The sequence below is a fragment of the Leptosomus discolor genome, chromosome 14 (genome assembly GCF_034619465.1).
Source record: "Leptosomus discolor isolate bLepDis1 chromosome 14, bLepDis1.hap2, whole genome shotgun sequence".
Classification (NCBI taxonomy): Eukaryota; Metazoa; Chordata; class Aves; order Leptosomiformes; family Leptosomidae; genus Leptosomus; species Leptosomus discolor.
In genome coordinates this window covers 18996041-19013036 of record NC_141404.1, presented here as the reverse complement: position 1 = coordinate 19013036, position 16996 = coordinate 18996041, and the positions used below count along the sequence as shown (strand labels likewise).

The following is a 16996-nucleotide window of genomic DNA, read 5'->3' as shown; positions in this document are numbered from 1 at the left end:
TATTCATTTACCTCTTGTCCTGTATCTCCAACCGTAACTACTTATCCTTATATCTCTGACACATGAATCTCTGTTTTGCTCAAATTTTATTCCCATAGAGAAAGCAACTTATTTAACAGTGGAATTATTTCCTTATTCCTTAGCAGAAGCTTTTACAGCAATATTTAATCTGTCTATCAGGCGAATGAACTCAGATACCTAGAACTTGCACAACTTAATCTTTTCAGCGATATCTGATAGCTTAAAAAAATCTGGATGCAGATTTCCTCCCTGCCATGAACAGATATTTTGTTAAAACCAACAGTAATTCACAGTGTTCTCCAAGCTACATCGAGATTGTTGTAGAGAAATGCTGACCAGAAGCAAATAATCCTATAAAATATCATTTGCTCCTCAGAAAGAATCATAGGACATGGATATAAAATTAAGTATTATGTCACTAAGTGCCACCCACTTCAGAATCAAGATTATTGAGCAGAAACTTATTTAGATGGTACTTTCATTTTAAGTTAAAATTCTATTAACAGGACCTGGTGGAAAAAATTAATCTAAAAAGGTTTTACTGGTAAAAATTGTCTTTTAAGTATTCTCTAAATACATCCATAGAAAATATATGTTAATAAAGGGGGTTTATGTCATATTCTGGGATATACATTAATTCGTATGTTTTTTCTTATTTAAGGAAAAAACTGTCAGTAAAAGTATCAAGACTTTCATTAAATATAACCTTTCTTTGAGGTTGCAACCTCCACTGTTAATACTAAAAAACTATGGATCCACTTTCTTTCTTTTAACAGAAAAACCTAATAATTTTGATTATTCTTTTTAATAACATTGTAAGTTATTTCTTAGTCTACTCTAATTCTATGATTTAGCTATAATCTGCAATGAAAAAATCTACGCAACAGCCTGTAGAGAAAAGAGGAGAGAAAGAACATTCAGAAACAGTATTTGAGACTAGAAATGGTATTCAAGACTGGCAAGATGAAAAACTTTAAATCCAGGATTCCCTAATGGTCTACAAAAATGTCTGCAAAATTTTGCTGTGACAGATACCCTTCAATATTTTTAGCACTTTTCCACCTGCAAACTTAGAGGTGAAAATGAAGTAAGAAAATCGATGAAAAGACTCAGTAATGTCAAAGTCCTCTAAACTGCTGCAAGAATCAGAATTATTTTTCCTGATTTAGTACCATCTGCTTCTTCTCAATGATCAGCAACACTGGGAATTCAGAAAAACAACATTTTCCTGACCTGTTTGCTGTGGACAGTATAGATTGAGAGCTGGATGGGGTAGATCCTCTTGATTTGGCTTTCAGGACATGTCTTTCCCAATTGAGGCACTGTAAAGATTACCCTTTATCTGGAGACGTGAAACCTGGGCGCTCTGTCAAAAAGGATTTGGAGTGAAACCCGTTCCACTTAATCATTTGCTTCTTTGAAGTAATGAGAACAGAACATAGCACAAAATAGACCAGGCAGCACAATTCTTTCTGTGCAGTAACCTTTTTCTTGTAATCATTTACATCATTGTTAATTGTGCATAATTTGCACCTTAACCTAAAGCACCTTGTATCTTCTCTTTTCCCACACTTAAACCATTTAAGTAGATCACAAATTCATCAAGATGAAGAGAAGTGGTTAAAGAGTGGTCGTCTTCTACTCAGAAAGAATTTGGGAATGTTACAATGATAGTTTCTGAAGAGGGAATATCACTTCACTGCTGATACCCACTACAGGACAAAGAATGTTTTTATTAATTTCTTATTTATTTGTAATTATCAAAATGTTGTAGTTACACTTTTTTTTTTTTTTTTAAAGGAAGCTGTTTATACTAATTTCAGTAAAAAATTAAACCCTTGTAAGCTCCCGGATCTGTTCCTTCTATCTCTCATTCCTCATTCTTAATTACTTGCACCTTCCCCTTCTGAAAATTTGTAGGTTGATGGCAAAACTGGTTCTAATACCACACATACTCAAGCTGTACGACTGTTATCTCCTTTTTTCCCTGTAGCTTGTTTTTCCATACATTCTTCTAGTGCTCTGGATCATGACCACATGCAAAGTGTGATGTGCTATGGCTGGTATGGATGATGGAAATTTCCTCCCTTCAGTTTCCAGATCATGTTATACTCTTCCCCACTCTTTGTTCCTTAGAACCCTTCTCTGGACTTTCCCAGTAGCTGTCTTTGGCAGTTCCTGAACAAACTCCACCTGAAAGACAGAAATATTCACTTTTAGACACATAAATTCTGGTTAATCTCCCAGCTGCAAGGAAAGACACACTTTTATTATGGCTGAGGTAGAAGAAGCTGAGACAGGACAAAAACTGTTCAACTTTTGATACAATTAGAAAACTTGTCTTTTTGTGATGTACTTACCTTCCTTGGATACTTGTAAGGTGCAGTCACCTTCTTAACATGTTGCTGAAGCTCATGAGTTAATTTTTCTGGATCATGTGATACAAAAGCAGGAGCTAAAACAATGAAGGCTTTGACTACCTGTGTCACAAAAGTTAAGGGACTCAGTTAACTTCCAGATGTGGGAATAAAGGGATATATTTGTCGAAAAAATGGTATCAAAATTCAGAATGCAAAAATTTGTGGCTTTTCTTTAATTTCCCTTTTCATTGTCTGTTTATTACAGAATACAAGGTTATAAATGACATATTCTGCAGCACAGGATTTTTTTCTATTTTTCCACTTTTTTTTAATTAACTTCACTTGCTACTAAACTTTCAAAAAGATGTAGAACAGGACAGCTGAAAAATCTCACCCTGGGGCTCAAAGAAATGTTGCAAATTTGGAAAATATAACAAGAAAAATTAAAACACTCTGGATTATCATTGCCACCATGGGCTTAGTGACAAAAAGAGAAATAATCTGAATTCTGTTTCTTAGACAAAAAGATGCCACGATAAGTCTGAAGAGCCAAACTTTTTTCCATATCAAACCCTGCAAACAGGCAAATAGTTCTGAAATCTGTCAAGGTATGGTTTTAAAATTTTTTTAGTGCATTTTTATTTCAAAAATCTGCAACATATTTAATTCAAGGAAGCCTAGTACATACAGGGAACTTGATGCTTAGAATAAAACATCTTTTCTATATCTTTTTTCTTTTTACCTCCCCTCGGATTGGATCAGGACTGCTGACAACAGCTGACTCTGACACTGCAGGGTGTTGTATTAATGCACTTTCAACTTCAAATGGGCCAATACGATACCTACGAGAAAAATGTAGATACGACAGCCAGAGCAGCTAGCCATTCAATTGGTCTTTCCAGACTGAATTTTAACAGGCAAAAAAGCAAATCTAAAAGCGACTGCCTTACCCAGAAGCATTAATGATATCATCAGCTCTTCCAACAAACCAGACATAGCCTTCTTCATCCATAACCCCTCTGTCCCCAGTGACATAAAAATTTCCACACACAGAGGCAGCAGTTTTCTCTGGATTATCCTGGCAACAACCAAACATTTCAAGAAATGTATCCAATCATTAGTGAAACGTAATACATTTATTTGCAGTGGTGCTAAAAACAGCCAAGGCAATTTTTTAAGTTGTTCTCAAAATGAGTATGTTCAATACTATTTTATGTCTTCAATTAAAAAAAAAAAAGACAGTAATGTATTGAACATGAAGCCAACTGCCAGGTACAGGTCTGGAACAAGGTACCCCCTGGTTCATGTTGCAGAACTATACTCTGCCAATCAGTCTGTTCCTGGAATAGCAGAATGATGTAGTGATCAGACACAAAGCTCCCAACCAACCTAGTGAGACCTTGTGAAGATCCTGGATGAAATTCTGCCCCTTAAGTAAGTCAACAGAACTTTGCCCTAGGTCTCTCTTCAGCTTCTCAGCAGGCACAGACAAACTCAGACTTACCAAGTACTCAGAGAACAGACAGAATGGTCGCACTGGTTGAACTCGGACAGCAATGTTGCCTTCTTCTCCTGCAGGCAGAATAGCCCCATGGTCATCTATGATCTGCAGAAAGGACATATTATGGCTTTGATTAGCTCAGTGAAGTATCTGTTATAGCACAATGCAGGACAGAGAAGGGACACAGACAGCATTCCCTTACTATTCCCAACTGCAGCTGATCTCAGATGTGACACCTCAACATACCTGCACATCGTAAGGCGGAACAGCTTTTCCCAAAGAGCCAGGTTTAATTTCCATTCCTTTCATATTGGCACATATTGTCACCTGCATAATAGATTATTATTTTTTTTTAATTTGTGCAACATCTTGTAGACTTTATCATGACACTTCATGACTTTATCATGACACTTCATGACTTTATCATGATGAAGGCTGAATCAGGACTACAGCACTGTGGTTCTTGAGCACATCAGAGGGGCTGAAAGGCATTTCAGGTCAGCCCTGTGGAACGAGGTTGCTTGTGTTCAGTCTGTGGCAGTGGGTTCTTCTGCAAACACTTGATTTTGCAAGACAGCAGATGGGAAATTATTACAGTTCTTATTTCAATAATGGGACAATTAATTTGGGACCATATCAAGGGTAAGAGGAGAGAATGCCTGAAAGCTGACTCTTAATAGCTTCATTAACGTTCACTTACAGAGAAGTCTGGGATGTGAACTGATTTAATATTTTTCATTAAAACCTCAGACAGGCCAAATTGATACCCAGAACAAATAATTATTTTTTTTTTTTAGTTTTGCCTTTTAAGTAAAGACAATGAAGGGATCTACTACAAGTTATTTGATCTGAAGTAATCTCTGGCACAGTTTTTGTGAGGGGCTGAACTCTGTAGTCATAGTATTTCCTATAAACATTAATATATGCAGTTAGTTGATTTTGGAACTATATAATTGTAATAATATATAGCCTCTTTTAAAAAAAGTTTATTTAAATGATTCTCACCTTTTCCATTGATTTATCAAGCACATTGTGCCTCTGGCATTGTTACCTTTGAAAGGGCATACTGCAAGAACTAATGAAAACGTACTGTTTCAGTCTGGCCATAACCTTCATAGATATCCAGCCCTGTCTGGATTTTCCACTTCGCCATCACTTCAGGATTGAGTGGTTCCCCTCCAGATAAACAGCGTTTCAGACTCATGAACTTGTAGCTTGAGAGGAATAGCAAATGAAATAATTTTCTTAATTCCTGAAAAGATCAGTGAATGGTCTTAACTGAATAGCCTCCCTCAACTTTGAAAGTATGTCAAACTTCACAAGCTACTTTGGAAATGACAATAATCATCCTGTTACATAGTCCTGGATTGGACTGCTAGATTGCTTGTGTTACCACTGAGGATAACTTGGTTTACCTCTGTGTCACTAGAATTAGGGTTTTTTGCTGGAAAAAGAGGAAGTAAAGGTGTTTTCTTGGAAGAGCTGACAAGAAAGGAGCTGTCTAAACAAGCACATCACATGTTAGTGGAAAGCTGAGTTACATGCCAACATCTGAACTCAAATAAGATGCTGAGAATTTTCTAGAGCAAAAGGAAGGCTGAATAGGAACGCAGAGCCTGAGCTCTCTGCTAAACAAGAGAAGAGGAAATAGCCTCAAGTTGAGCCAGGGGAGGTTTAGATTGGACATTAGGAAAAATTTCTTTACTGAAAGAGTGGTCAAACATTGGAACAGGCTGCCCAGGGAAGTGGCGGAGTCACCATCCCTGGAGATGTTCAAAAAACCCTTAGATGTGGCACTTCAGGACATGGTTTAGTGGGCATGGTGGTGTTGGGTTGACTGTTGGACTTGATGATCTTAAAGGTCTTTTCCAACCTAATGATTCTATAAACCAGGGTTGGCTTTTGTCAGGGTGAAAGACCTATGTGAGAAGAGTAAGTAAAAACTCCTTACAAATCACAGACTACTACTTGTAAGCTGAGCGTTTTACAGTGCAGCAAACCGGTGGGAACAGCTGCCAAATAACTCTCAGCATGTCAAAGTCCTTGAACTGCTCACTTTATTCTCAAATATACAAGAACAACTCCACTTTATTCTCAAATATACAAGAACAACTCCACTCTTCTCCAGTAATTCCCTGATTCAGTGCTGCCTGAAACCTTGATTTAAATTTAACTGTGAACCATAAGTAGAGGAAGTGACAACTTAAAAAAACTCACTTGTTTCCTCTGTGCTGTTGTTTCAAAGACCCATTCCTGAAGCCTGAATGGCTTAAGGTGTGACTAGTTATTCTCATATTTCAGAACATAGCTTTATTTTCTGAGAGCAAATTTTGCTAATTAAATTTTCTTTAATTGAAAAAAATTAAGCAACCTAAGGAACTAAACAGACAGAGCTGTCACAGCATTATATCCCAGCCTCTCTCTGCTACCTCTGCAACAGACAGATGTGCATTACCTGCTCAAATCATGTTGGACCAGCATGCTGTAGGCAGTGGGAACAGTGCAAAAGGCAGTGATGGGATATCTTGAAAGAGTCTAGAAAAACAGAAAGTTATTTTGTGGAAAAGAAAATGTTATGGTGGATCTGACCTTGTAAACGTGCAGGTGATTAACACAACTTATGTGCTCAAATGTCCGCAAAATGAAAACCGTAAGAATTCAACATACATTCAACACAGACTGACTATGGATTAGTAACTATGAATCCTGACTGTGGAGCGGCTCTACCAGTCAGTCCCAGTGCTGTAGAAAACACAGTACCTTCTGTCCAACAGAAATCACTCATGTAAATGAATGACCACTGAGAGCAGTAGTTCCAATTAAGATTGTTTTCTGCTTCCCAAGGCAACTCTATCCTAGGCTCAAGACTAAGTAGTAGTGAACTGGATCAAAGCTTTTCCAATTTTCCTCTTGTGAAAGTTTGGGTCTTCTCTCCACACAAGAGGCCAATGATGAAGAGAACAGGCCAGCTGACTGGTTTTGCGAAATGGCAGAGAGGTGCAATATGCATTCTGTCAGCTCACTGTAAATTCAGGATAATGGGGCCCTGATGCAGGTCTGTGCCATACTCTGGCCCATGCTCACCCTAAGCCCAAAGTATCTGCAAGTCCATACTTGAAGTGAGCTTTAAGCTACATACAGGACAAGACAGCAGTGATTCTGAGTTCTTTTTATCTTGCACCTTTCACCACATCTCTACACCGTAGCCATGTCACATGGCCTAACCAGAAGGAAAACACTTATTCCTCTAGCTTACTGGGTACCAAAGGGAGGTATGACTGCTTGGGATGTGGGAAGTACTATCCCTGCTTCTACAGAGCAGTGGGTATGCATGCACTGGAGCCCAGCTTGTTTGTTTCATTTATGCAAAATGGAAATAAAACTCACAGTATAAAATATTATGCTTACCTCTGCAATAACTGCTGGTTTAAACTGTGGCATATTGTGTACAAAGACACATGATCCACAGACCCATGGTGCAAAAACACTGCTCCAAGCTGATTTTACCCAACCAGTATCAGAGGTATTCCACATTATATCTGAAGGAGTCAAGTTCATCCAGTGCCTGATGATAAAGCAGAGACAAAAAAATGCTTCATAGACTGTGAGAGACTTGGGCACAGGTCACAGCACAATTAAAGGAAAGGGCAGAAGGCCCATTAGAAGATGCAGTGTCAGCAAGTGGGGGTCTTTAGAAAGATTGTAAGAGTTGAAGAATCTTAAACATTCTCTTATTTCCCCTCTTCCCCACCTGTTTAACATTTCCAGTGTTTGCTTCTCTCCTGAACAGTGCAAAACATCCTTGGCTTGAGTTGCAGAAAGTAGATCTAGATCAAAAGCTGAACAGATCGCTTGGAATAGGCTTTCCCCACCTTGTGGATTGGAGACATCATCTCAATCACATCTTATTTCTCTAGAAAACTAACCAAATTACTTCCATGGACTATACCACCAACTTCCAACTCAGAATGTGTTGATTTTCATGAAATTTCTCACTCTTTGGGAAGCATAAATAGAAGATATTCAACGAAAGCAAATCAGTACCAAGCCACAGATTCAAACTGAACTGTAACTTTTAAGGTATAATGCTACGGTCAAAGTTCTCAACAAATGGTTGTCAACAAAGGTTTACGTAATACTAAAGCACTTGTCTTTATCTGGTTTTGCTATGAAGGCACTATCCTTATTGCTTGTCTGCAGTCAGTCCTCTGAGCAACAGAACACTATGTTTGATGATCTCAACTGAGTCTTCAAGAAGCTTTTAATAATGAGGGTTTCACCATGAAAGGGGAAAGGTAGGAAAGAAGCAAGATCCTACATTTACTGGAGTTTTTACAGCCACATTTTCAATTTAATTGTGATCACGTCACTTAATCAGGACACTGGGAGCAACTCCAAGGTATACCTGCCACTGGTCGCAAACCCGATGCCATAACTGCAGTGAGACTGCACCACCATTTTTGGAGAGCCTGTACTTCCACTAGTAAAATAGATCAGCATTGGGTCTTGACTCCTTGTCTTGACACATTTATGGTCAGCAGATGTCACCCTTCAGAAGAAATAGTATTTGACAGTTATTACACGTAGTTTTTCACAACAGAAGCAGTATTTTTTAAGGTTTGGGAGATAAATGGGAAAATGGCCCCAGGCTGTATGATCTCACTAAACCAATAGCTAAGAGTTAGAAAGCACATTTTCTAGTCATAAGTGTGCTCTGTATGCCATAACTTTCAAGATGTGAGCACCTACAGCATATTCCAGTGACTTTGTCTACAACTATTTTGCAAGGGTACTCAAAGTACTTGTTATGTAACAGCAAGTAGATGCAAAACCAACTTCTCCCTCAACATACACTGTCTCCAAGTCTCAAGTCAATGGGGGCCATATTCAGGCTGTTATGCCACGTAAGGTGGGCTTAGACACCTATTGTACCATTTATGTTCAAGAGATTGATGACAATTCAGATCATCTGGGCAACCAAGATAGTCAAGTGAAGAAACAACTAATGCCATCTTAGCTGAGTCCGAGACAGAGCTATGGGTGTCTTCTTATCGAACTCAAGCAGCATTAGGCTGGCTCTAGAAGACAAACACAAAACAACTGCAAGGTTATTATTCCGTGTGCTTGTCTTATGATCACAGAAGAAACAGAGAGCTTTTAAAAGCTGGCAGGCTGCTGAGTAAGGAGAAGCTGAAAGACCTGAATACAGCTCCCAAAAAGTGTGTTGGAGGGATTTGTACTTTATGCAGTGATTACAGCAAGTTGGCAGAGGGATGCAAAAATGTAACTCACTTGTATTTTGGAAATTAATCCCAAAATTCAGCAATGTTACCTGACTGATACAGCTTCTTTCACCTCAGAGGGATGATGGTAAAACAGCTGAATACTCACGCAAAGAGTTCTTTGAGGTTCAGCCACCCATCTCTGCTCCCTTTGGCTACAATGACTTTGCTTTTCAAAAACTGGCAGTCCGGCATAACAGATTCCACTGCAGGTGCTAATGTATCATTGGTAATGATGCACTTGGCCTTTGAAGCCTGCAGTCGGTATAAGATGTCTTTGGCTGTTAATTGGGATGTTCCTGGAATAAAGACAATTCCTGGAAAAAAGCAACAAACAATGTAAAAAATTGACCATTTCTGTTTATTATGTTCCCAGGACATGACCCCAGCCATAGAAAAGCTGAGCTACTTGCCAACACCTTATTCACTGAGAAACAAGTCAAGTATAACTCATGTTTGAAGGCAGAGCTTGGGTGAATTTGTGGCCTAGGAATGATCTGGGACCATCTGGCTCTGGAAGACCTCCAAACCCCACAACACTGATGTTTAGTTCTGTGTCACCCATATCAAAAGGTATCTAGAACATGAGTAAGATCCAAATTTAGAGTGTTTTTGAGCACGCACTTCATGATTCATAACTCAGGAAGGAAGTGTCGAGATTATCATCCCCTTAATTAAGTATATGAATAAGGCCAGCATTTGGATTATATTTTCATCTGGAGTAAAGCCATTATTCATTTCAATAAGAATTAGTACGTCTGATATGGGATAAACAGATAGAGGTCAGGTAGCTTACATACATTGCTCAGTTAACAAATCTCTCAAGCTTGGATTCATTTTGTAATGTGAACAAACGTTAAGTTTGGATACTGAGTACAGTGTGACTGAAATCACATTTTCAGAGGGGCAAAAAACCCCCAAATATCAATTTAATGCATTTCTATACCTCCTTTTCCCAAGGACTTCAATAGACTTGACCTACAGACTGATTTCAGTCTTCTTGCACCTTCAGATGTCTCCACCTAACATTACAGTTGTCAAACTGAGGCACTGGGATATTGAATGATACTCCTACATCATAGTCCAGAAAATCTTGGATATATTAGAATTGGATTCCCTGAGTCTTAACCCCATTTACAACCTGCAAAAATCACAGAGCTTGAAAGTGGAACAAAAATACTTGATCATGTCCCTGCTGATGCTGAACTGTTCCATCATGGATGTTCAGCAGTCTAAAAATGCAACGGGTCAAATTCTTCCTAAGAATTTGCAAAAATTGCAGAGCAAAAAAAATATTGAATTATTAACTAGTCTAGTCATATAAATTACTGCACTAAAACTGTCCACACTGATAATATATCTGGACAAATCTGGCCTTAGATTGTAACCACTCAACCTTCACTGGCTTCAACTGAAGATGCTGTTGAATTGGACCATGTCTGTTCAGCACCCAGTACAATGTTGCTTTGGCTCCTGCGGGGCTGCTGCCAATTCTTCCATGCAAAAGCTGAATGGTACAGGGCAACGCAGCATACTCCTGCTTACATTTTTTTCAAATTAATTTTTCCTGTCTTCTGTTCATCCAAGTAGATGATCAGTAAAGTCACTCACCTGTTCGCATACAGGCTACATTCAGTATCCACCATTCAGGAATACGAGGCAGAACTGCTATAACTCTGTCTCCTCTCTGCAAATCACATGCCTCAGAAAGTATATTAGCTGCTTTCCTAGACAGAAATCCCAGCTCTTCAAAGCTCCACTTCACTTCCTCTCCCTCATCATTTACCCACCAAAAAGCTGGATTTGCTGGTCGTCTTCCATCCTAGAATGCAATAGAAGATACTACAATAAGACAAACCTTAAAAGGTTTCATTTCAATCCAAAGTAGCTCCAGACCAAGCAAATCATCCCTGGCAACTAGTGTCTTAAAGTGATACCTATATTTCTGACAAAATAAAATAGTGCATTCTACTCTGCAGCTAATACTATCCAGTATCCATGAGGAAAATTGATTTGTATGATCTGAGATTTATTCCAATGTCTATGAAGTAAAAGAAAAATACTACCTTTTCCAGTCGCGACCACTCATCTAAGATATCACTTGCAAAGTTGAAATATTCCGGCAGTTCCTTTTTACATTGGTTTACAGAGTCATAATACGAAATAATCTGAGATGTGAGAAGCCTGTTGCATCCATGCAATAATCTGCAAGGCGACCTGAGAATCCACAGACACTGAGGAATCCATGATTTAATAAATGTTCTCATGATAAATGTTGTTTTATCAGAGAGTGGGGAAAAAAATCAGATTCACACCTACAAGAATCAGTCATCTGAAATGAAAGAAAATACATTTAAAACCAGCAGGTATCGGATACTGTCTAGTTTGTGATGTTGGATAGATTAATGCAAACCAGCTTGAATAAACAGGTTGTTTGTGTGCCTCCTCGTTTTCCCCCATTATTTTATGGGATTCTTAAAATAAGTTTTCCTCCTTTTCTGGCAAAAAGATTGTGCACCGTTTTTTCATTATAATCTTCGTCCTCTACTTTGTCAGCTGATGAATCTCGTATCTCATCTCTAAACCTTCACTTGCCAGTCCTTTTTTAAATATCTATCTCTTGATTCCTGTAAATTTTATATTTTACTTTGCCTGCTTACAGAAATAAAATGCCTCTAAATTAGGAAATGTTGTGAGGACACTTTGTTTATCACCTTGATTTAAAATGGTCTCTGTAATTATGCTATGTCTTAAATATACACTAGATGACAAATCACATTGAACTTAAGCACCAATAAAACTGATGAATCTCTTATTTATTTCCTTGTGAGTTCTATTTTCATTGGGAGCATGGAATAAACAAAATAAACACTAGGCAAGCAAAGGTGAAATGCTAAGGACTTCCATTTGCTTCGCACTTGAGCTGAAGCGTGCAACTTTGAAAAAGATACATGTCGTAAAACAAACTTGCAAAGAGAATTCCAGCACTTCCAGTTTCTCCTAGTGTTCCCTACACAACATAGAGCTACATGCGGAAGAGAAAGAATGGACGATACTGCAGTTATTTAAAGCCCAGCCTTGGAAGTCAAGAAAACTGGATCTCTACTCACAGATGCAGAATCTTCTCATAAACTTGAATGAGTGTAACCAAGTCCTTAAGGATATACCCACCAATTAAATTTAAGGAAATCTTTCCCTCAATTCAATGGAGCCATCTTTGCTTTCTGTGTCACGACCACCTTCTTACATAATAGCCAACAGTACATACCTATCTCACAGGGAAACTACACAGTTACTTTCACCTTTGCATTACGTACTGCAAGTGCAGATGTAGCGACAGCTTAAAGTGTTCAATGCCAATAAATAACAGTAACTGACATCACTCTAAAATCGCTGTATCTGTGAGGCAAAACTGAGAAATGCAAACAGAAGGTGCTCACACGTGAGGCATGTGTCAATGGCTCTCAACCACACAACCATTTCCAGGGCATGAGTGGTAACAAAGCAGAAGGCCCAAGAATTGTATTTATTCTGCATCCAGCCTTTCCTGCTGACAGGCCTGTGACTTCTGCAGAAGTTCTCAAACCATAAAGCACAAAATGAAAGAGCCAGAAATAGTTAGCACTGATGAAGAAACATGCAGAAATGTGACCTAATTTGCTGTATGCCTGAAAGAAAACATTGTACTCCATCAGTTTTAATTTTCTATTCAGTTCCGCTAAATCCCACTCCTCTCCTCATTGCAAATCTGCCCTGGCAGGACTGACTGCTCTATGACCTTCCTCTTACTGCAGTTTCCTTCCAGGATATAAGAGGTTAGAAGCCTCTCATAGGTGGTTATTTCCTGGTAGGAGGTTTCCAGGAGGGATTACTACTGTTTCAGTGGCAGAAAGGGGAAAACCAGCTCTTTAAGCAAATGGTTTTGACATCCTACTTGTGCTCTGGGAGCCTTAGGCTGTATTCTGAGCTTACAACATGGTCTGTTCAGATCAAACAGGCCTTGTTAGTTTTTCCCTGTGCTTCTGAAAGATGCTTTTTAACCCTCCTAGGACATTACTTGAAAGACATGTTTGGAAAAAAAGCCTGTTATGAAGAGAAAAAGACCACAAAGTCAAACAGGAGACTCTTATCTTTCTGTTTTGCGGTTTTTTGTGTTGGGTGTTTTTTTTTTTTCCTTTAGTACCTGGTAGCTGCATCTGTATTTATGTGTGATCTTATCTTGCAAGCAGCCTGAATACACAGTTCCCTCTGATTTCATTAGGCACCCTATATGAGTGCTAATAGAACACATCTCAAGGTGCATTACAACCCAAAGCCTTTGAGATTGATAGGGAAGAGTTCACTTGAAACCCAGCCCCACTCACACCAGGCATGAAAACAATCTAAACAGAAGCAATATCCCACTCAAGATCCTTCAGACTCAAGAAAATGGAGGCTACCACATCAACCACCATTACGAACACTCCCTCCTTTTAGCAGTACCCTCCTGATACCAAGTTTTTCATCTTTTAGTCTAAGGGCATGAAGGAGTGAAGCAGCACTTACCACTCCTCAAGAAGGAGTCGTCATTATTGGAGGCAATGAGAGTTTTTCCCCCAACTTCAGCATGATCTGAATCAGATCCATAAGTAGCTCCACAAGTGCAAGAGAAAACCAAATACTAAGCAGAGGAGCACCCCTCAAATACTGTCCCAGGTACCTCACTGTTGTGTCTGCAGCTCTGCACCGGGTAACGGTGACAAAAGTAGGCTGTCTAATTAGAGAACTCCACTATGAATCAACTAATGCTGTTGCAGGCAAGTGTTTTCTCCTGTGCTCTCTCACCCTCTCCTCAGGGTTCTGATTATTTACAGAAACAGTAAACCTGCCTTCCCCACAGATACTTTTTTTTCCAAACACTGCTAAAGGTGAGGAAGTAATTAACTATATTAATCTTCCTATGGAAAGGTGCAGTTGACTCCACTGGTGGTAGACTCCGTTATCAACCTTATCAGCCTCTTAGTTTGGCTGATACAACGGCAGTCATTTGAGCAGTAAACCCTGCTGCTTAGTGCTCCTTTGCGTCTTTTTCTCAGCAACTGGATAAAGGCAGGACAAGATGAAGACACATGAGTTTTTCCTTCTGCCATTATTGTTTCTCACAGGCTTCCTGACAGCAGACAGCATAAGCCCAAATGAAAAAAAGCCAAAGAAAGCCAAACTCCCCAAAATAAGAAAGGAGAACAACGTACTCTTGCTGAAAAAGAGCAACTTTGACAGAGCATTGAAGGAAACTAAGTACCTGCTGGTGGAGTTCTGTGAGTATCAATTTCCACTGTCTGTTACCCTAATGGCCCTGTAGAGCGTGACTGATCCTGGAGCACTCAGGTATGCTTGTTTTACTGTTGCTTTATTCTCCAGTAGTCCTTGTTTGTTTTGTTTTTCTCCATGTATCTATTTCTGACCATAACTACAGTAATTTATTCTTTTTTGGGGTGGTTAAATACCAGTCTGCCACATAAGATGGAAACTGCAAGTAAGGTGGGTCCTCATACACAAGTGCTGAGTTGGCATTCTCTGCTTCCACTGCCTAATTTTGCAAGTACATGTTTCACAACAGTGATGGGTGAAACTCTAGGTATTAAAAAAAAAATAAAATAAAATTTAAAAAAAAATCAGAGAGGGCTTTCCTGCCTCTTACGCTTTTATCACCACTTTGTATGAAGTTTTTGCCAGTTGGCATCTCTCCTCTGTGCGTGTGGGCTTCAGGGAATGTCTTTTTACAACATTTTGGTGTCTGTAACTGCATTATATTGAACTCTTTCATGAAATTAGCACTTGATTAGGTGGAGGCTGATTTGTGGGTTTTCTATTAGGTTCATATTCACGCCCCATGGAGAGGAAACTAGTCAGGGTTTTTGAGTAACTAACTTAGTTAGAAGGTCTGGCCATCTGAGCCTTACAGAAAGTAAATCACAAAAGCAAAAGTCAAAAGGTAAATTCTCCTGATGTACCCATTTAAAAGTTCAGATGCTGCATAATTTCCCACTCAACAAATACGGAGCTGTATTTCCTAGCAGCTTTGCTGGTAGCAGAAACTCTTCAATCTGCACAAGACAGCAAAAGCTTTGTCTGTTGCTTGGGCTTGACCTTGCTTCACTGTGCCAAACTCACTGAGCTCAGTACACACATCCACTTAACCTTAAATTATACAAACACCTTGCAAACTAGCACTTCGCTGGAGGCATGCATTAGAGACAGGCACAAGCTGAAAACTCCAACCTATTCCATATTTAGAAGGGATAGCTGAAATTAAGGCAATATCCTAACTTTGCAGAAGTGCGTGTAATTTGTTCTTTTGCCTCACTACCAAACCTGGATGATGATGATAATAACAATAATAACAACAACAGCAATGATAAGTAGTAGTAGTAGTTTAGGTCAATCTGAAATGAAAACATTTGTATTTTCCAACAATAAAACCTAAAATACATAAACAGATTAATGAAACTAAAAATACGTTTGGATCATACCAAACATTTCATTAATTCTGAATGTTGTGAAACTTTAAATATTTTTAAAACTTCAGAACAATTACGTTAGAAATTTCTTTAAAACTTAATGTTTAAGACTTTTAAACACTTGAATTCAGCAAGATTTTATTTTTTAATTGCGGAGGGTCTAAAGCTATTTGCCAAATTCAGTCTGCAGTTGTGAACCTTTTTGGTCCTTCTGAGGATGCATTATTTTGGTGAAAAATAATTTATCAGGAAAAACAACTTAGTCAAGCTCTATTCTCAGCTTTGGAAGAGCTGATTCAAATCACAGAACCTAAGAGCCCAGGTCAGAGAAGAGTTTTCAGCCAAACCTCCTTAGTACTGATCAAGTACTTAGAGCTGATCAAGAATGATATATTGCCACACAGTTCAGGATTTCAAACTAATACTGAATGAAAAGAAGACATGTGAAAAGTTTCATAAAGAGACAAGAGATGAAGCAAGAATCGTTCAGAGTTCAGCAGCCCAGGGACTTGGGCACAGAGGAGATCTAAATCGGGATTTTTTTTCCCCCCTACTTCAGAGCAGAGTCTTGGGCCTCTCTCTCCCATATCCCACCACCCTGACAACCGGCTTTCTTCAGAAGGTAAGGAGAAATACACTCTTCATTCCATGCTGCATCTTCCAAAAAAGTCAGAGATGAAACACTGCTCCCCAACCACACATTGCTCTGGTGAGCCTCACTGCCTTCTGGTTTGGATTCAGGGTCACCATGTCTATCCAAACGGCTTGCAGAAAACTCATGGATTGCCTTTCCCCACAAACCATAAAGGCATTTGCAGTCCCTGCAGAGAATTATGGAATCACCCACGAGAGTGACGAGCTCCGCAGACCAGATACATTACCTAGAAATCACTTGCCTCAGCCTCAATAGCTTCCTTTGGAGACATGCCACTAAACAGCATCTGGGGCAGTAGAAAACTATCCTGCAGCAAGGCACCGCCCGAGGGTATAGGAAACCTGAGGCCACAATGCTGAACCACCTGATTCATTTGGTGTAATCACTTGCATTGCCACAGCACAAAGAGACCAAAGATGGGACACGCACATGCAGCGGCACAGAGAAGCCATAAAGCCCTAATATTTTATGTCCTACTCCTTAAAACAGTATATAAATAAACAATCTATGTGAACATGGAACTACTAAGGGAACTCAGATAATGAGAGGCAAAGCAATATTCCCCAGATCACATAGGAAACCTGTGGAGCCACCAGGACTTAGCTTCAGAAATCCAGAACGAGTGCAAGACCTGCGACCTCTCTCTTCTCGACCCATTTTCAATCACAGAGACACAG

General features: G+C 39.2%; 1 protein-coding gene across 2 annotated transcripts; it reads right to left on the bottom strand.

Moving 5' to 3' along the window:
- Positions 1 to 2127: 2127 nt before the first annotated feature.
- LOC104349167 (acyl-coenzyme A synthetase ACSM4, mitochondrial) lies at positions 2128 to 11431 on the bottom strand. 2 transcript variants are annotated; one of them, XM_086472777.1, is made up of 13 exons: positions 11228 to 11431; positions 10776 to 10986; positions 9274 to 9481; positions 8288 to 8431; positions 7291 to 7447; positions 6338 to 6417; positions 4973 to 5096; positions 4129 to 4209; positions 3886 to 3987; positions 3332 to 3459; positions 3124 to 3223; positions 2382 to 2501; positions 2128 to 2214 (listed from the first exon to the last, which is right to left on the bottom strand). In XM_086472777.1, exons 1-13 carry the CDS (start codon positions 11429 to 11431, stop codon positions 2128 to 2130), a joined length of 1746 nt encoding a protein of 581 aa, XP_086328903.1. The 2 variants fall into 2 exon arrangements, with proteins under 2 accessions (XP_086328903.1, XP_009952930.1); XM_009954628.1 differs by having other exon boundaries at positions 11231 to 11431.
- Between the last annotated feature and the right edge of the window lie 5565 nt (positions 11432 to 16996).

What these genes read in the sequence shown, in the direction of transcription:
- LOC104349167 (XM_086472777.1), bottom strand. Translation starts at nt 11,431, where the DNA reads ATGAGAACATTTATTAAATCATGGATTCCTCAGTGTCTGTGGATTCTC. An exon ending in AACCAGCAGTTATTGCAGAG is followed by an intron (nt 6,418 to 7,290) that starts GTAAGCATAATA and finishes CTGTTTTTCTAG; the next exon opens with ACTCTTTCAAGATATCCCAT. An exon ending in GATATCATTAATGCTTCTGG is followed by an intron (nt 3,224 to 3,331) that starts GTAAGGCAGTCG and finishes TTTTTCTCGTAG; the next exon opens with GTATCGTATTGGCCCATTTG.